The 19574-nt window shown below is 48.5% G+C and overlaps 2 protein-coding genes and 1 non-coding gene across 6 annotated transcripts in view; all 3 read left to right on the top strand.

The window, feature by feature from the left end:
• FAM117A (family with sequence similarity 117 member A) overlaps positions 1–5989 on the top strand; it is a 42546-nt gene extending 36557 nt beyond the window's left edge. For 2 of the 4 annotated variants that reach the window (XM_025280318.3, XM_025280317.3), the window contains exons 6-8: positions 445–646; positions 1717–1930; positions 4761–5989. In XM_025280318.3, coding sequence (XP_025136103.1) covers positions 445–646; positions 1717–1930; positions 4761–5061 — 717 coding nt within the window. In that variant the 3' untranslated portion in view covers positions 5062–5989. The remainder of the gene's footprint in view (positions 1–444; positions 647–1716; positions 1931–4760) is intronic. The other 2 variants (XM_025280319.3, XM_025280320.3) reach the window with 1 other exon arrangement.
• A 2228-nt stretch (positions 5990–8217) lies between these two features.
• Positions 8218–15117, top strand: SLC35B1 (solute carrier family 35 member B1). Its single transcript, XM_006061970.4, has 9 exons — positions 8218–8490; positions 9265–9368; positions 9939–10069; positions 10360–10390; positions 10970–11127; positions 12907–13033; positions 13792–13898; positions 14054–14207; positions 14876–15117. Exons 1-9 carry the CDS (start codon positions 8288–8290, stop codon positions 14926–14928), a joined length of 1068 nt encoding a protein of 355 aa, XP_006062032.1. The 5' UTR covers positions 8218–8287; the 3' UTR covers positions 14929–15117.
• LOC112584103 lies at positions 11482–11616 on the top strand. The gene has a single exon (XR_003108452.1). It is a non-coding gene; the product is annotated as a small nucleolar RNA SNORA70 (small nucleolar RNA).
• Positions 15118–19574: the final 4457 nt, after the last annotated feature.

The following is a 19574-nucleotide window of genomic DNA, read 5'->3' as shown; positions in this document are numbered from 1 at the left end:
GTGAGCTGTTGATACAAGTACCCTTGAATATTAAAAAAACGGAGTGTGTATTTAATGCATGATACTGAGCTGCCCGTTTTTATTGCCATGGCCTGACAGTGTCCTGCTGGCTTGCTCCTTTTCATGCCCCCATGTGTTATTCACCTTTCTGTTCCCAGAGCCTGACACATGGGAGGCCCCTGCCCTTGTGAGGCGTACAGCCTAGGGGAGCGACACATGGATGAAACCATAAAATTTGTGGTTATAACGTGCTGTCCATGAGGGAAAAGAACAAAGCGCTCTGATGGGGGTGGTTGGGAAAGTCAGGGAAGTGAAGAAATGGTGTCACCTCATTGTGAAGAGAGGACAAGGACAATGGCAAGGGGAGGATCCTAAGGGTCCCTGCAGCCCTGATGGCCTGAGGGGACAGGCCTGAGAGTCCCCATCCCCATTCTTCCTCGGCAGATCCTTGAAATCCCTGATGGGCACCGCGCCCCAGCTCCCTCCCAGAGCGGCAGCTGTGATCACCCCCTCCTCCTCCTGGAGCCTGGAAACCTTGCCAGCTCTCCCTCCATGCCCCTGGCATCCCCCCAGCCTTCTGGCCAGACCAGCCGTGAGGAGCACCGGGGTGCAGCCGAGGAGCTGGCGTCTGTCCCCAGCGACAAAGGTAAGCTGGGGAGGCCAAGGCTGCATGGCCCGTGTCGAGTATGGGGTCACCTCTGCGCCCTTTCCCAACTTGTCACCTTCTGGCTGGGCACTTTTACTTACTAACCAACTAGAATATCTTCATTCTGTATGTTATAGTGATCCTTGATATAGATTCTGATTTATAATTTATATGAAGCTTCTGCACTTACAGTTTTATTTAATCCTCACTTGTAATCCAGAGAAACAATCCCTCCCACCTCCATTTTTTGGCTGAGGTCTGGCCGTAATGGAGAACCCGTGAGCCCATCAAGTGTTCACTGTACCCATAACCAGGCACGCATCTCAGGGCAGGTGTGAGTGCTATAAATAAAAGAATGACTCTTGCCCAGAGTCACACAGTCTGAGCCAGATCAAAACCCAAGCTTTCTCACTCCAGATTTCCACTTTGTGCTTCCTCCATGACTGGATCACCGGGTCCCTCTTTCCTGTATGGATGATCCTAACAGTCTAACATGCAGGCACTGTCGCCTGCATCACCTGACTTGATCTCATAGCAACCCCATCAGGTAGGCCGGTCAAAGGCATGATCTGACAATACAGAGGTGAACAGAGCACAGAATAATAAACGTGAGGTAAACACAGATAAAGTCAATATTTGAAACCTTGGCAAAGTACATTTGCTGTGTGGAAAATGAGAGGAATCTTATCCCACAAGTGGGGTGAGTAAAGATTGCTTGTCTGAGTCAGTAGAAGAGCTCTTCCTGGAAGAAGGGATAAATTTTCAAGAGCGTGGAAAGGAAGAAGCTGTGGTATGTTGGCAGGCAGGGCGGTGCAGTCTTGGAAGAAGGCAGAGACACAGACGTTAGGATTCTTTTCAATCTGAGACTTGGAGTTCCAATCGCAGTCTACCTCCGGGGCATATGGAATTGGTATTAGACCAGACTTTTCCCTCAATTCAACTGTATTTTTTTACCCTGTATAACAGAAGCTATAATTTTGTAAGCTGCCTCAAAGATGTTTCAAGGTAGAGTGTAGACAAACAACCTGGATGGACATAACCACTGCCACCCACGGTGCTATGTCTCCCAGTCCCGCCCAGGAAAGCTGAGACTTCCTTTGGTGCCGCTCGACTCAGCCTTACTCTGTGTGCAGCTTCCTCTCCAGGCCACCCCACCTTCCTTGAAGATGGCAGCCCATCTCCAGTCCTTGCTTTTGCCGCCTCCCCTCGGCCCAATCACAGCTATGTCTTCAAACGGGAGCCCCCAGAAGGCTGTGAGAGAGTACGGGTGTTTGAAGAGGCCACGTGAGTACCTTAGCCAGTTGGCGGGGGTCTGGGCATGCAAGGGAGGGACAGAGATGTTGGCTGAGCCCTGTGGTGTCCCACCAGATAGGCCCCTCTTCAGGCTCGGACTCCCTCTTGTCAGGACACACTGTCAGCCATAGACAATCAGTACTGCAGTTTTTCCATGATGAAACTTGTTGACATTACCTCCTCTGAGCACCTAAATCTTTGCTTATCATGATCTCCATAGAAACCTGCTCTCTGCCCACATGCCAGCCACAAGCGCAGCAGGAGCTGGAAAGGAAAGAGATCTGAAACTTAAACCCTTTGTTTCTTCTATTTTTTTTCCATCTCCAAGGAAGGTGTGAGAATTTGTTAGACCATCATGAGAGAGAGTGAGAACTTATTAGTAATTCTCTTCAGGCAGAGCTTAGACGTGCCTGACGCGCACCGGCGCGGCCAGGGGAGCCTAAACAGCTTCCATACGGCTTCTGAGTCAAATCTTCACCTGCAGCTGCAGTGGTCCAAGTGTCATGGCCTTCCCGACAGAAATTTCCAGCCCTTGCAAGTAAGGACTGTGGAATATTCCCAAACCAGCCTGGACAGTTCAGATGTCATTCTTAAATTGATTTCTTTACTACAGTTCCCTCCCATTAGCAGAGAGAATCCAGAGCCAAAGCTTTCCACATGCTCACAGCCTCGCTTAGCAGGAGCTGGGAAGAGAGCTCATCACATTCCCGCTATCACTTGGGGATAAAGTTCCTTGGGGCCATTTCACAGTGCTTCGACAGCAGTCAGGAAGTTCAGTTATGGTGTATGAGTGGAGATTTAGCTAGGACAGGGCTTGGGGGCTTGATGGCTCTATCTGTATCCCAGATAAGGGACAGGATGACCCTTGGTAGTAGCAGGAGGTACATACATAACCCAGAGGGAGTTATGGGGGAAACCATGGGCACTGGGGGTTTGCTCACATCATCACTGTTGCCATTTCTCCTAGAATCCTCGGTCCTCTGGGGTGGGTGAGAGGGAAAAGGCCAGATCTTGTAGCTGAAGCAGACTCTGGACCCTGTCTCCTTCCCCAGTGCACGGTATAGCTGAGTAATTATAGCCTGAAATTGCTTGTGACAATTAGGCTGCTGCTTGACTTTATTCTTTTGTAGGCTCTTAAGGCCAGAAGAGGGTTAAAGCTGTCTCATCCAGCTTCCTGCCCCTGTCTTAACTCTTTTAAGCAAGGTGGTGAGCCATCAGTTACTTTCTAAGATATCCTGTGACAGAAATTCTCAACTCATTGGTGTCTCTTCATTGTATGAACTTTCCTACTGGGAGGTTCTTCTGTTTAGTCGTTCTTCTTTCATATTTTCCTCTTCCTGGCTGCCTAGCTGGTAAGATGGCCTGGATTTCCCAGGGAAGGAATGAAGCTGTTCAGAGTCATGTTGGTTGTCATGCTCTTTGAGCGTTAATTGGTCTTCCCTCGGTTACCCTCCTCCCGTGTGCCTGCTTACGTCGAGGGCATGCCCTCTCCTGCCCATCCCCTACCTCTTCCTAAAGTGGGATTCTTGTAAGTCCTTCTCAGTCAGGGGACACCTTGCCACTGCGGAGTTCTGTGGGACCCCAGGCTTCCAAACACACCCTGCACATGGGCCCTCACTTCCTTCCACCTTTCCTCCCACCTCCCACGCTGAGCCAACATCTGCCCTCCTCCACATGCCTTGCTCTTCTTCCTGGGTTTGGAATGGTTAGAATTAAAATTAAATGGTACTACAATTAAAATGGTGATCAGTTTATCAAGCTGTGCACTGAGTGCATTTTTCTGTCTGTATATGTTACACTTCAAGAAAAAGTTAGGCGATGGGAAGCACTGGCACAGAGCTCGACTGTCTGCTCACCTGTTTGTGTTCTTGCCTGGAATCCTCACAACCAGCAGCTTCTTGGGGCTCTTCGCCCTTGAAGCGTGGCCAGACATTCTTTCGGGGGAAAGAAACTTTTTTTTAAATCATACGGATTCCTTACTCTAGAACTCTCTGACCTGACCTGTTTTAATCCTTCCATTTCCCCTACGTGATCGGCAGAGTAGGGAATTCTTTCCACGTTAGGTGAGGCAGGTTAGGCCAAGAGCACAAGGTAAGTTAGAACCTAGATCTCCTGATAAGGTCTAGCTGCTGTCCTTTCCTTTCAGCAAGGGTTTTTGAAAATCATACCTTTTAAATCTTTTCAATCTGCTCAAGAATTAGATGCTTGAGGCCAGGAGATTTCAATGAGGGGTAGTTTTCCTCTGAGGGGACATTTGGCAATGTCAAGAGGCATTTTCGGTTGTTACAACATGGGGTAGTCGTGCTCCTGGCATACAGTGGGTGGAGACCAGGGATGCTGTTAAACATCCCACGATGCACAGGATAGTTCCCCACAGGCAAGAGTTATCCAGCTCCAAATGCCAATAATGGGGAGGTTGGGAATCTTGTCTTTAGGCTATAAAGAGTCTAAGAAAGTCACTTTGCTAGGATCTCTGCTTTCAGGCAAGAGGTCTGCCCCCAAAACACTGTTTGCTGATAAAAATCTCTCAAATTAAAAGGTCTCTCAGTCTCTTCTTCTAGAATCACAGTCAGGAAGTTCTCCTTCCTGTCTAGCTTTAATCCCTTCTGTTTTTAGCTAAAGTAGATTTCCGGTTGTTTAGCCCTGTTTCTAAAACATGGAGAGCTGAGGGGCGTACACACTTCGTTGTTGCTCAGTAGCCTGTCGTTTTTTGGTCAAGCTCCCAACCTGCTGGAACAGAGACCCAGCTCCCCGGCACTGTGACGCCTCTCATCCCTTCTCACTGGCTATTTGTGTTTGTGTTTCTGTCTCCATCCTCCAGGTCCCCAGGTCCTGACCTGGCCTTCCTGACTTCCTGTCCTGACAAGAACAAAGTCCATTTCAACCCAACCGGCTCGGCCTTCTGCCCCGTCAGCTTGATGAAGCCCCTCTTCCCCAGCATGGGCTTCATCTTCCGTAACTGCCCCTCAAGCCCGGGATCCCCCCTGCCCCCTGCCAGCTCCAGGCCACAGCCTCGGAAGGATCCAGAGGCCTCCAAGGCCTCCTCGCTGCCCTTTGAGCCGTGGCAGCGCACCCCACCATCAGAAGAGCCTGTGCTTTTCCAGAGCTCCCTGGTGGTCTGAGGAAGCTTTACCTCCACTTTCCCATGGAGACAGTGCCTTGGTGGCAGGACCCTCCCTAGCGCCCCTGAGGCGGGGGATGAAGGAGCCCTTCCCTCTCGGCCTTCGAGCACTTTCGTTTATTGTGTCAAAGCCCTGGGTCCTCTTTCTGATGAACACTGGCCCCTTCAAATGTGAGGGGCCCTGCTTTATCCACTAATAGCTGGGCAGCTCACAAGTCACACCTGTGTTCTTGCCACCTCTCTCCCTTGGTGGAAAACTCACCCAGAAGGTCTTGGGTCTCCCACTCCTGGGTATGAGTCCAAAGGGCTGTGTACAGGACCCTTGTGTTTATCATGGAGTGAGCTGGCCATGGTTGAAGGAGAGGGGACACCACAGATTTCCCTCCCTCTCCTTCAGACATAGACAAGGAGATCCAAACACATACCCCCATCCTCTCAGTCCCATCCGCATGCCACCCTCTCACTGGAGGAGCTGACCAAAGCAGCCTGAAAGGGCCATGACACTTGACCAATCCAGCTGCTGGCAGAGGGGGAACCAGGTGTTTTCCCAAGTGGCATTTTCATCTCGCTTTCACCCTAAGATTGTCTTAAGTAGCAGCCCAGCCTGCCCAGCCCCAGGTGGGTCGTGGGGGAGAGGGAGAGCTGGCATTCCTCTGGGTGGCAAGTGGCGACTCTCCACCTGCCCCAGGACTGGGTTGGATTAGGAAAATGCCTATTTTTCTTGTATCGATGTAGAAACTCTATTTTCTCCCAAAGACACTATTTTTGCAGCTGTTTGAAGTTTGTATATTTTCCGTACTGCAGAGCTTACACAAAATTGAAGAAGAATGTTAATGTTCAAGTTTTATTATCTTGTGTTTAGAAGTTTTTTTTTTTTTTTTTTTGCAGATCTTGGTGTTAATAGACCAAATAAATAAGTATTCCCAGCAGCTTGAGTTTCTGTTAAATATTTTGGGGGTGAGGGAGCAGGATGGAGATTGAGGGTATCATTAATCACTTCATCCTTGTCTTCAAGAGGAGCCTTTACTTAACACATTATGTTGGGTGGATGGGTCCAAAGTCTGTGTCCTCAGGACAGCAGACTTGCCTTCTCTACATGGACACATAAACAGTGCAGCCAGAGAAGGGATGTCCTGAATGAAGAGTGCAGTGGATGAGGAGTGAAGGAGTTAGTGGGGGAAGTCATCCTTTCTTGGGTGAGTCTGGAAAAATACCCTAACAGAGTGCATTTTACCTGGGAAATGAGGGTGACCAAGGGGAAACGGTTTGGCAATTTACAAGACAGGGGAATGGCATTCAGATTGAATCTCTGGGCACAGTTTTAGGGAAGCTTTAGCTCCTTCTAAGTGTTCTTTTCACATGAGTGAGCAGCCACAACACAGATGGCAGAAGAAACTGTTCTGGTCCTTTTGCAGCCTGTCAGCTTTATAGTGCCCCACCTGTAAGAGCCTTGTGGGGGAAATGAGAATAACCAACCCACTATTCTGTTAGTGATTTGCAATTTACAAAGCATTTTCACAAAAGACATTATCCCCATTGTATGGGTAAAAAGTTGACTACCTTAAGGGCAGTCATAATAACTACAATTGCATCTATCTCAAAAAGCCTCAAAACAAACCAGGCTCTCCCAACTACCATGAATTAGCTAGGCAGGCAACAGATACACTGTAAAATGCTTTACGTAAAAGGTCACTGAAATATCATAAACCATCTGATGTGATAAATCCCACTGTACTAAAGAGGGAAGGACAAATGGGGGAGCTAGGATTGGGAACCAGATCATTTGATTCCAGTGCCCATTCTTCTAACCACAGTACTCTCCCAGTCATTATATTTCCATTAATTTCAACTGAGGAAACGACTCAGAGGTCAAATGAATTGTTTGAAGTGCCAGCTAGGAAAAAGGCAGAGCTGGGACTGGAACCCTAGCTCGGTGCCCTGGAACTGTCAGCTAATTCAGTAGAGGAAGACACTGGGCAAGAGAGTAAAAGTGTGGGGGTCCCCCTCCCCAATTAATATAAAGAAGACAGTTGGGGACAGACCCTACTTCTACTTCTTGCCCCTCCCCTGAAGTTTGGCCTACCCCCAAAGTCTTAGTGAGTCAGGCCCAGAGGGATGGGTGTGGTGCTGCCCCGAGTTTCCTTCCTTTGCCTGAGGCTGTGCCAGAGGAGTAGGCTGCTGGAAGGGGAGAAGGAGCCTCTACCCAGAGAGCAGCCCAGAGTCCAGTGACTACCATGGGGCCTGAGGCTGGTAGTGGCAAGCCCTGGGGTTAGTCCGGCCTTAGCTCCTGGTGTCATCAGGTGGGGGCCCAATAAGGAGTTCATTAATGCAGGAGGGTTTGCTCCCTTGTTGGTGAGTTGTAAGACCCTGAAGAAAATCCACTTCAGCAAGCTTCCATTTCCATCTCCAGATGTGAGGAAATAAGATCAGACTTGAGAACAAGTCATGACTAATAAATACCGTAAACTTGCACAGCACATTTTTACAGTTTATAAAACACTTTCACCAAGCTCAGCTCATTTGATCCTCAACAGTCAAGAGGTGACAAAGTGGCTATTACTAATTCCTATGGACTATATATATATAGATTAGGAAAACTGTAGCTCGGCATTTAGGTGGCACGCACAGGTTTCCCTGTCTTTGAGAGCTGAGACAAGAGCCCTGCCTTCCTTGGGAGCCTTGTGATGTGCTATAGGAGGAGGATGGCTCCCCAAAGACAGGCCTGGAATGCTCTTCTGGTAAAGAGGGTAGAGTCGGGGACACTGGGGGCCCGCTAGGGGGCGCTAAGGTTACATTGACAGTTTCCGGGAGTTAGGACCCAGCAGAAGCCTGACAGCCGACCGGGAAAAAGGCTATTCGATTTGCTCGGCCGGCGTACTCCTCCTTCCCCCTCACTTGTCTATCTTTGCACAGAGTAGCCAATTGGTTACCTCCACATCATTATACGTCATCATTCCACGTCCGCATATCGCCTAGGCCATCCCGTCGCGCTCCGGGTCGCAGCTGTCCTCGGAGTTGCCTGATCGGAAAGTCTCGAGGGCGAGGCGTTGCCCTCGATTCAGCTGGTTCCCCTGGCCATCAGGGACGAGGCCAAGGCCCCAGGGTGGGTCTCCTTTCCTTGGAAGCGGGTTCTGGGTTATGAGGAGTTTCCCCCTTGGTGGTCCTGCGCTGGCAGTTCCAGCGGTGGCTGCTGGGGCCCTCCGCAGCGGCGGTCTCATGCAGCTCCTATGAGGCCCCTGTCGCCGGTCGGCGATGTCCGGCTGGACTTGTCACCGCCGCCGCTGCCGGCTGTGAGCGGGTCTCCGGTTGGGTCCTCCGGGCGTCTCATGGCCGCTAGCAGCTCCCTGGTGCCCGACCGGCTGCGTCTGCCGCTCTGCTTCCTGGGCGTCTTTGTCTGCTATTTCTACTATGGGATCCTGCAAGAAAAGATGTGAGCGGATCCCCAGGGTGGGAACGCAGACCTCCCCACCTCCCCGTCCCCAGCCGCCGCACCACCCCCCGCGCCCCGCCCGCTCAATCCTGCCTTGTCTCCCCAGCCTGTGGTCAGGTTCAGGTTCGCGGTCCTCCCGCCCCTAGCCCCAGTGTTCCCTTTGGCCCCTTCTGCTTTCCCAGCATCCTGACCCCTTTGCTGCTAAACCTCCCAAGGGTTATACAAAACGCGAAAGTTGGTTCCTAGATTCTCTAGAGGTGGTTATTTTTCTTCCCTTAATTGATGTTTTTCCTGTTGGTTCTAAAGGACTGGGTTTTACAGACTTCGGTTTCCATGACCTGTGCTGGGCTGTCCTTGGAACTCCTACATTCTTGCAGGTTGCTGATTACTTCGCCCTCGGCCCTGCCCCGGTGTACGTCGTTTCACCAGTTTCACATGTTTCATTCAGCTCCATCCTGTACGGATATGTGTACACAGACACACACACACACACACACAATTTTTCACGTTTCCTTCAGCACCATCCTGTACGGATATGTGTGTACACACACGCAGAGTTTGTTTCATTCGGTTCTCTGATTAGCAGCCTGGAGTATCTAGTTTCTAGCTCCAATAAAATTGGCTCCTGTTGTAAATGTGCCCGGTGATCCTTACCAAACTTTCCCTAAGTCTAGGGAAGCAATACAATTTCAAAGCGTTCAGTGGCTCTGAATTACTGGAGGACCCTGAGGGAAGTATATTAATTCGTCTCTTTCCCATGCATTTTATTCTTAGAACAAGAGGAAAGTATGGGGAGGGAGCCAAGCAGGAGACCTTCACTTTTGCCTTAACTTTGGTCTTCATCCAATGTGTGGTCAATGCTGTGTTTGCCAAGATCTGTGAGTACTTAGATAATAATCTGTTTTGTGTCCCCTTCCCTATGTATCCTAGGCATTAGGTCTAACTCTCAAGACCCTCAACCCCTTTAGTGCTAACAACAGCCTCTCTATTAGACTTCTAAAATGAGTGGCTTTGGAAAAAGGTGGGATTCTGTTTCCTTAAACTAAATCAATTTCTCCGTCAGAAATGTGCAGAGAATGGATCTGTATTCCGGATCCCCATGAGAATATTTAAAACTTTTTCTTTGTCTTTTTGGTTTTCCTTTTTGTGTCGGCTCTCTTTGTTCCCTGGGGGCTAGCAGCAGGGCTGACTAGTCCCTTGATCTGAATGAACATCCACCCACCCCCCCACCGCTGCCCTGCATGAGGTCTTGTGTTAGGTTTAGATGGGGTTGGAGAGTTGGAGAATCTTCAGAGATTTCCCAATCTAAGAGGACAGAAATAGTTCTAAGTACTTCTCATCTTATTTGACAGATAAATTCCTTTCATGTGGCTTTGACTTTTGCTCAGTGGTCCATCTTAGGCCCACCAACTTTCTCTTGCGTGTTTTTTTCTTTTGTCTTCTCCCAGTGATCCAGTTTTTTGACACTGCCAGAGTGGATCGTACTCGGAGCTGGCTCTATGCTGCATGTTCTGTCTCCTATCTGGGTGCTATGGTCTCCAGCAACTCAGCACTACAGTTTGTCAACTACCCAACTCAGGTGAAACCTCAGGGTGGGGTGAGGGTTGGCTCAGAAGTTCAAAAGGATGAAAGATTCTTCCCTCAGGTCTGTGACTTAAATAAAAGGAGAATGTGTCTGGGAAATTAAGAGTGTGAAGAACCACAGATCTGAAATTTAGTGATAGTGGGTGGGCCGTGATAGAGCCGTTTTCTGAGGCTGCAGTCTCTGGTGCAGGCCCCACGCTAACTTACTCATCTTATGTAGCACCTAGTTCAGTACCTGGCATATCAAAGACGCTCAGAAATTATTTTTGCTCAATTTAATTTCAGGTCCTTGGTAAATCCTGCAAGCCCATCCCAGGTAAGCAGAAGATGGTTGCTGTTGTCCATCCTGTCTTCCTGTAGTGAGCCTGATCCTCCTCTGCTAGGGCTCTATTCCTCTGAGCTTTGTCATCTCACCATTGCTATCTCTAGGGACCTCCCTGCATCCCTTCCTCCTGCCCATCCTGTCATCTGTATCACGTCCTGTTGTGTTGGGTGTTCATTAGCTGGTAATCCTCACTGTGAGCTAGAAGCTGACCTCATCTGCTTCACATGGTCAGTCGTTTTGGTGGCCTACATTGTATTAGATACCCTAAATCCCATTTGATCATCAGTTTCCTTATTCTCAATTTCTCATTCTTCCCTACTGCCACACCTTTGCCAGGTTCCTTCCTGGAGCCTTTGTTCTCTACGTTTCTCTGCTTTATATTCTTCGTTCAATCTTGTTGCACAGTCATCTCTACGTAGGTGCTAGTCTTGCACTCTCCTCTTTTTGTCCTCTGTCAGCTCTCCTTCTCAGACATTCTTTTTTCCCCACGAGTCTTTGGCTCCTAGGAGATTATTGGTCTCAACAGTGCCTATGGGTGCCTGAATTTTCCACCCTGTTTCTTCTCTGTAGTCATGCTCCTTGGAGTGACCCTCTTGAAGAAGAAGTACCCAATGGCCAAGTACCTGTGTGTGTTGCTAATTGTGGCTGGAGTGGCCCTTTTCATGTACAAACCCAAAAAAGTAGTCGGGATAGAAGAACACACAATTGGCTATGGAGAGCTGCTCCTGGTATGTAATCCTGTTGGGAAAGAAAGCCTTTTCCAGTAACCTTAACAGGAATATCCACCCCCTGCACATACAGAAGGCCAGTTATATGTTTTGAGAGAGATAAGTGATGTTTCCTGCCCCCAGTTTCTGGTCTTTGTCTCTTGCTGCAGCGTCCTTGGCTCTGCTGAGGCTGTAGTGGGCAGCCTAGAATATTTCACAGCAGTTCAGCTCTCCTTCTGGAGAAGATATAACTCTGAGGCCTGTGTCTAAATGCTGCTGTGAGGTCCCTGAGACCTGAGAGTAAAGAGGAAAGGAGCAGTGTGTCTCTCACTGGCTTTCCGAGAAACCTGGAAGCCAGAGCTTTAAAATGATAGTATATAGCCAGCTAAGCCAACCATGCTCTTTTCCCCATGGGGGCCCAGTGTGCAGTGGCTGCAAACAGCAGCCTCCCTGGTAGTGTATGCAGCCTGTTGCCTGTACAGATTGCCCTAAGGGACCTTGGAGATAACTCTGGCCAGTGGACATTCATGACTGTCATGCTGTCCCCAATCTAGGCTCCAGACAGGTATGCGTGGTGCCTTTGGAAAGCCTAGGGTGCAGTGGCCAGAGTCCTCTTTGGCCAAGTTATAATGTCTATTCACACCAAGCTGCAAAACAAGGGGCATATGACTGAGGCCCTCCACAGGGCCAAGTTCAAGTTCCTGGCCACTGGAAGATCCACATCGCCAAGAAGTAGGGATTTACTAAGTTTCATGCAGATGAATTTGAAACTGTGGCGGCAGAAAAGCGGCTCCTCCCAGATGGCTGTAGGGTCAAATACACCCCTAATCGTGGTCCTCTGGACAAAGGGCCCTGCACTCATGAGGGTGCTGTCCCCTCCTTCCTCCTGCCCACCAATAACTCCTACTTTCCTGTCAAAAAATAATAATACTATAGTAGCTATTGCTTACTAGGTATTAGGTACTGTTCCAAGGGTTCTACATGAAAATTAGTTAATTTTTACAATAACTTCATAACTTAGATAGTATTAATCTCCATTTTACAGATGAAGAAAATGAGGCAAAGAAAAGTTAAATCGTTTGCCCATGGCCACATGGCTGTTAATTGGCAGAGTTAGTGGCTAACATGGGCTTCCCAGGTGGCGCTAGGGGTAAAGAACCCGCCTGCCAATGCAGGTTAGACCTAACAGACACAGGTTCAATCCCTGGGTTGGAAAGATCCCCTGGAGTAGGAAATGGCAACCCACTCCAGTATTCTTGCCTGGGAAATCCCATGGACAGAGGAGCCTGGCGGGCTACAGTCCATGGGGTCCCAAGGAGTTGGATATGACTGAACAAATTATGTCCAATATTGCCCTGGATTCTAATCTGACAGTGTGACCACAGAATCCAGTCTCTGGAGCACTGGACTCCCAAGCCAGGAGGCTAACATTCTGGGATTAGATTTCCTCTCTCCACCTTTAGTGGAAGAATGTGTGTGGCTCACCACGGCCTATTCTAGGCCCCTGCATGCCAGGCTTCATGGCATTGAGTTGAGAAGTGTTAGGCTTCCTGCCCTGCTCTGATCACGTTACATCTGTGTGGCTCAGATCACCTGTCCTTCCAGTGCTGGGGGCAGGAGGGAGCCCATGTGGTTTCTTGTCACCCTCTGCTTGTGGGCAAATGGCAGCGTTTTGTTCTGAGGACTCTGTCTTTAGGCCGCGGCTTTCTGAGGGATCGCAGAAAAGTGAGAGGTCTGTTTCCTGAGTTAGGGAGGGCCGCAGTGGCCTTCTCACTGCAGCCTGTACTCTTTCTTTCCCAGCTCTTGTCTCTAACCCTCGATGGACTGACCGGTGTTTCCCAGGACCACATGCGAGCTCACTACCAAACAGGCTCCAACCACATGATGCTGAATATCAACCTCTGGTCGACACTGCTGCTGGGAGCTGGTAAGGAGTGGTTCTGCTATTCTTCCCATGTATCAGCAGAGGGCAGACTGCCTTCATCCACTTAATCTCTAGCTCTGGTGCCAGCTGTGCTCTTTGCCCAGGCCAAAGGTCAGCCTCAGTTCTCAGATGCCTTATTGTCCAAGCCCTTGAGAAGCCGTCTTAGAGAAACTTGCACCAGTCAGCTCTGCCTGCTGCTTGTACTGGCACAATCAGGAGTAGATCTGTGTCAGGCGTCATGGGAAGACGCACAGTAGTAAAACGCAGGGGTGCCCTGGGAACTCACCCTTCTCTGAGGTAGATGAGACATTAGTCTGTGGTGAATACCGAAGATTGTTCAAACATGGATGTGTTTGCTTTTAAATCAGTGCCTTCTAACTTTTTTTTCAAATCTGGGCACACACAGTATTTTTCATACAACACACTAGGGTTAACAGAGGAGGCGGTGGATGGCTGGAATTGACCAGTGCTTGGGGCTGCCTTGAGCTAGGGATGTGTGGATCAGTATCTTCACAGCATCTGAGGTTTGCTTCTTTCTGTCACTTTGACAGAAGTAACTCATTAACTTCTAAGTATTTCCCAGAAGAGTCTTTAGTTTCTCTATTCAGAAAAATAGGAGATGCTTGATGGGACAATACAAACTCACGCCATACATTTCCCTTGCCCTACCCGCCTTCAGAGTGCTTCGCAGGGCTCTGCAGGTGTATGCGTGAGTGTGGCCACACAGGGTGTGCCGTTCATCTTTGAATGCTTTTTCCTAGGAATCCTGTTCACCGGGGAGCTCTGGGAGTTCTTGAGCTTTGCCGAAAGGTACCCTACCATCGTCTATAACATCCTCCTCTTTGGCCTGACTAGTGCCCTGGGCCAGGTGAGTGTCTTGATGGGTGATGGCTTGGCTTCCCCAAGAGAGACTGGCCTGGCTGGGAGAAGAGGGTGGCCAGATCAGCTGTGATGTCCTGTTACAGACTTGCCTTGGTGGAGACTCAGGAACCAGCCTGACTTTGTCTTTCTGCCTTTCTCTAGAGCTTCATCTTCATGACAGTTGTGTATTTTGGTCCCCTGACCTGCTCCATCATCACCACAACTCGAAAGTTCTTCACCATTTTGGCCTCTGTGATCCTCTTCGCCAACCCCATCAGCCCCATGCAGTGGGTGGGCACCGTGCTGGTGTTCTTGGGTAAGTTACATCCAGAGCATGCAGCTCTGGGCCATACAAAGGGACTTTATTATTTTTTTTTCCTTAATACTTGTATATTTTTTAAATGTGTTATTTTAGAGCAGACGTTTTTTAAAAAAGAAGAGGAAGCATTACCTATAATCCAGCCTTCCTAAGGAACATTTCATTTGACTGATTTCTTTCCAGTGATTCTTTTTTCCCCAGATACTGAGCAGGGTAAAATTATTATACTTATTCCCTACTAATTGGCACTGCTGTGGATGAGCTGAGAGAAGTAGAAGTTTGACTCTTAAATTTCATTTGGTCTTGCTGTTTTTTTTTTTTTTTTTTTGGCTGCACCATGGAGCACACAGGATCTTAGTTCCCCCACCAGGGATCGAACCCGTGCTCCCTGTAGTGGAAGCAAGGAGTCTTAACCACTGGACTGCTAGGAAAATCCCTGCTGTATTTTATATACACATGTAATTTATCAGTATCTTGGTGATGTTTTTCATTTGATACTAATCTCTTTTCTCTGAGGAGATTTTATAAAACTGATGTTTGAAAATTATAGTTTTATTTAAAGCTCCAATTTTGGAGACCAAGGCACACCCCACTTCCCATCCTCAAATAATTTGTAGACTTCATTTCTCCCCATAAAGTTAAGCCCATGTTCTCTCTTTCCATAGGTCTCGGTCTTGATGCCAAGTTTGGGAAGGGAGCCAAGAAGACATCCCACTAGGAAGAGAGAGACTACCTCCACTCCAAGAATATTTAAGTTATTTTCTCCAACAGTGACATCTCTTGGGAAAACGGACACAATAGAGATAAAGGACTAGGTGTCAGTCTGTGTATTTTTTGTTTTGTTGTTGTTATTTTTTAAAGAAGCAAAATCACATATTCTAAAGAAAGCATTTGGATTTTAACAAGACAGAGTTGGCCATTTCTGTTCTGGACGACCAGGAGCACAGCCTCGCACAAAAAAAGAGGGAAAGAGAAGAGGCAGAGCTTGGTGTTCATGACCCAATCTGCTCCCACGTGGGTGTGGTTAACGTGGCTGGGTGGCTGGTTCCCCCAAGAACTGTTGCGCTTATGGCCTCTATTCCCACAGGCAAAGGTCTAAATACGCTAGACCAGGTAGCTGTCTGTGAGAGCTAGAGAATGTAAAAAGCACTTTATCTCTTAAAGCTCTGGTGGGCAAATATTTCTTAAAAAACTGCAGATATATTCTCTCCTCAAGAAACTTCTCTTGAGGTTGAGATGAAATGAGCCCAGAGCCTCAGAGTCTGCTGCGTTTTGACATTTCCCCATTTCCTCCCCTTCAACCAAAGCTCAACCAAAACGAGAGCGGAGACCCAGTGTGCATGTCGTGAACAGCTTCCCTCCCTCTATCTCCGTGTCTGTTCTCAGTCCTCTCGGTCCCCTCCTGGGGAGGCTGGGTTAATCCTCCCTTGTCCTCTTCAGCTGCTAAAGCCTTGCAGGCCTCTGCCATCCTGGCGGTGCCCTGGTACTCCCATGCCAGCTCCTGCCTGTTGAAAAGGATGCTGGCGGAAGGCACAGTGGCTGAGTCCTGGCATAGAGCCGCTGTTGAGTTTTCTGGGTGGCAGTGGGGGGAGAAGGCGGAGCATGGAGCAGAGCCACCTGCCCACTGCTGCCTTCGGAGTTGGAAATCGCTATCCTCCGTGGACCAAACTTTACACATGAAAGTGCATTTCCACCAGCTGCAACTTTCACTCCATCTGTTCAGCAGCCCCAGCCCCATGGCTCTCCAGATGGGCGCCCAGCCTCCTTCCTGCGCTGCTGCCTTCCCACTCCCTGCACCCAGCCTTTCAAGCCTGGCTCAGTTGCACTCGTCTCTCTCTCTTGGGGCCCTGGGTGTCACTGCAGCTCTGCCCTGAAAGGCCCCCCTCTCATTTTGAACTCCTCCTTGAGAAGAGAGGTTTTAAATGCATCTAGCTGAACTTCCTTCTTTTCTCCACCCCTTTCTTTTCTCTGTGGTTCTCATCTTGAAAGTCGCATCAATTAGCTCCTTACCTACTGGACTGATAGTTCTTCCAAACTCTCTTCTGTGGATTAGTTAGGCAGTGAGAGCATGTTACCAGGGCCAGGGGCCTATTTAGCAGTCCTTACCTGGGCCTGGTGTTTCTTTGTTTTGGGTTTTTTTTAAATAATTGTTTGTTTATTTGTCTGTGCTGGATCTTAGCAGTGGCACGCAGGATCTTTAGTTGCAGCATGTGGGATATAGTTCCCTGACCAGGAATCAAACCCAGGCCCTCTGCGTTGGGAGCATGGAGTCTTAGCCATTGAACCACCAGGGAAGTCCCTGGGCCTGGTGTTTTAGCGAGACATTTTCCCAGTTATCAGGCCAGTCCCCTCCACCTCTACCCTCTGCCTTACCCAACCAGGGGTCTCAGGCACACCTCATGCTAGTCACCAAGAGAAGGAAGGATTTCCAACAGCTCAGCATGGCTCTCACCTGATACTAGAGCAAGGCTGTGCTATCCTCGGAGAGCCAGGAGCCCAGTTCTGGTATATTCATTCGGTTCTTTGCCTGTTCTTCTAATCCTTCTGTATGCCACATCCTATGGACATGCTGGGAGTTCAGAGTTGACTAGGATCAGTACTTACCCTCTAGGGTCTAACAGGGAGTCGGGTAGATAAATCATTGCATCTCAGAAATGCAGAGCTAACAACAAAGAAAGGTGTCTGGGCAAGGTGAGGCTTGAGCTGGGGAGAGTGTGGGAAGATGAAAGGAAGTGAAAAGGGAGGTTTGGCTCTACTGCCAATTGGGAAATAGGGTTTTAAACTGCCTGGCTTCTCCCCATGCTCCTGCTTCTTTCTGTCTTACAAACTTTTAATTTTATATTGGGGTATAGCCACTCAGCCACACATGTAATCCAGTTTCCCCCAAACCCGCCTCCCATCTGGGCTGTTAGCAGAATTCCATGAGCTATACAATAACATTAGTAGAGTTCCATGTTCTATACAATAGGTCATTGTTTATCCATTTTAAATACAGTGCTGTGTATATGCACTCCCTGTCTTTCAAACTCCCTGTCTTTCCGCCCCCCCCCGCCATGCTCCTTCTAATCAGCTCAAGTGAGAGCACAGGAGCAGGTGAGTGGCTCTGCAGTGAGGCATCATTTCAGCTCAACTGGAAGATATTTTAAAATGTTGTGTAAGCTGCCAGCTTGTTCGGGGTAGTGTACTCACCTACAGGATCACAGGAACTGAGAGTGCCAAGTCAGACTCTCATCAGTAACACTCTGCTAGGTTATTATGGTACTGATAAACGTGAAATACCAGGCAAGTTCAAACAAAAGTATTGTTGATCACTAACCCTGGGCGGCCTGATGCTTCAGTTTTCTAAACATCAAAGGACTTTCATCTGCAGTTAATTCTCAGCTCTGTGTAGAAGGGAGGGAACCAGCACACACATTTTCCCAAGCACTCTTTTTCATTTAGGGTGTACTGTGCTGCTATTTTGGTCCACCTATCAGGCTTGCCTCTTTAGCTGTTTGTACTCAGGCTCGTGGTAGAGTGGTTTTTCCATTTCCTGTACACCTCTTAGTCTAGGGCAAGGGGAGTGATGCAAATGTGATTTGGGGGTAAAAACCATAGGGAAAACTATTCTGGAATTAATCATCATAAGGGAGAAAAATTGTAAGTTGTTTTTCAAATGACTTAAAGGGGCACTGTGGATCATCTCCAAAGTGGGTTCTTTAGCAGTAGGTGATGTGTTTCCTCAGCCCTGTAAACCCTGTCAGGAGGACTAAGCAGGCATTTCACCTTTTGGCAATGGAAGGACAAGTTAGGGAAGGGGGCAGCTTGCAGTGGGTCCCTGGGTGTGTCCCAGGGAGATTAATGAGAACTCAAGCTTCCCCAGTTATGGTTGTGTCTTGGACCCATGCCCTCGGAAGGGCAGAAGCCAACCTCCTCAGGAGACCCATTGCCACTGCTGTCTGGTCCCACTTGGCGGTGGAACAGTTTGCACATTTTGTAAGTGGTGCTGGTCACTCTCCCCAGATGTCCTGGCAGAGAAATTGTCCTGGGTCTCTGCGGGATCATTCAGCCCTTCCCACTGAAAACACACCAGCTGTCTTTAGGAACAGCAATCTCATATTTATTGAACTCCTCCTTTCCCAAAGCTCTTTAGTTCATGACATTTTATCCTTACAACACTCCTGGGGAGAGCTTAAGCCAGAAACAAGTCTCCCCATATCCAGAATAGAGAGCCCCAATTCCACTGAAGTGTATCAGCTGAAGGTCAAATGACTCCATGGGAGGACAGGGCCCAAGTGAGCTTCCACTTAGCACATGTCAGAGGTCAATGAGCTAAATCAGTGGTTCCCTGATTTAGCTTTTGGATTTCCTGATCCAATAGGATTTTCAAGTAATTGGGGGTGGGGGTTGTTGATAATAGGTATACTGGTTTTTTATATTTTCAAGTAAAGACTTAAAAAATTTTTTTAATGTCATATGGTTTATAAAAGGACACTTTTGTAAACAAAAGTCCAAAATTTTAGGAAAAGCTAGCCACCTCAGAATAAAGAATGCTTCTTTCAGAAATGATAGTTGGAAATCATATCACTATATAGGTAATAAGAAAAATTGATTAGTTTCAGAAAATGGTCAACATAAAACATCCTATGGCAATACATTGTAGGTGCATCATTATGACTGTTGGCTTGCAACGCCCTGGTCTGTCTGGGGCTTGTATTCGATAATGTGGTCTACTGAAACTCAGTGTCACAGAAGCACGCTGACAAAGATGGAAGCAACCTGCAATGAGGTTTTACATCATCTAGAACATTCTGAGAGAGTCTAAAAACAACATCCTCCCGACCTGAGCCACTTCTGCCTTCCCTCTGCAGGGCCAGGAAGAGAGCAGGCCATGGGGGCCAGAAGGCTTTCCGCAAGGGCTGTGGGAGGGAGACAGACTTGGCACCTCGGCTCCGAGGTCTGCTGCTCCCAGGATGTTCGGGCAATGGCTTCCATCAGCCAGCTCAGGAAGCTTAGAACTGACTCTTGAAGAACTTCCCCCTACTGGTGAGAGCTGAATTCCAACAGGCACAGTCCTCAGACTGGGAACCACAGGGCTGTGCCTGCCACAGCAGGAAAGCTAGAAAGAAGAACAAAGAGAGTCTTGGAATGAGGAGTGGTTTCATCCCGTGCCTTCCACCTGAGCAGCAAGTTCATGAGGGCTGGTGGTTTTCTGTCCAAGTATAGCTGACTCCCTGCTATTTCTGGGGAGAAGTGGAAGAGGGCAAGAGGTTCAAGACATTCTCCAAGAGGAGGGACAGAATATTACTTCCTGCCTACTTGCGTGTTTTGTCATGACGTGTGGGTGGCCAGAGCTAGTAGAAGCATCATGTTTCAGCTTAGGGA

The sequence above is a fragment of the Bubalus bubalis genome, chromosome 3, assembly GCF_019923935.1.
Source record: "Bubalus bubalis isolate 160015118507 breed Murrah chromosome 3, NDDB_SH_1, whole genome shotgun sequence".
Classification (NCBI taxonomy): domain Eukaryota; kingdom Metazoa; phylum Chordata; class Mammalia; order Artiodactyla; family Bovidae; genus Bubalus; species Bubalus bubalis.
The sequence above is the reverse complement of the archived record's forward strand: the minus strand, read 5'-3'. Positions and strand labels throughout refer to the sequence as shown.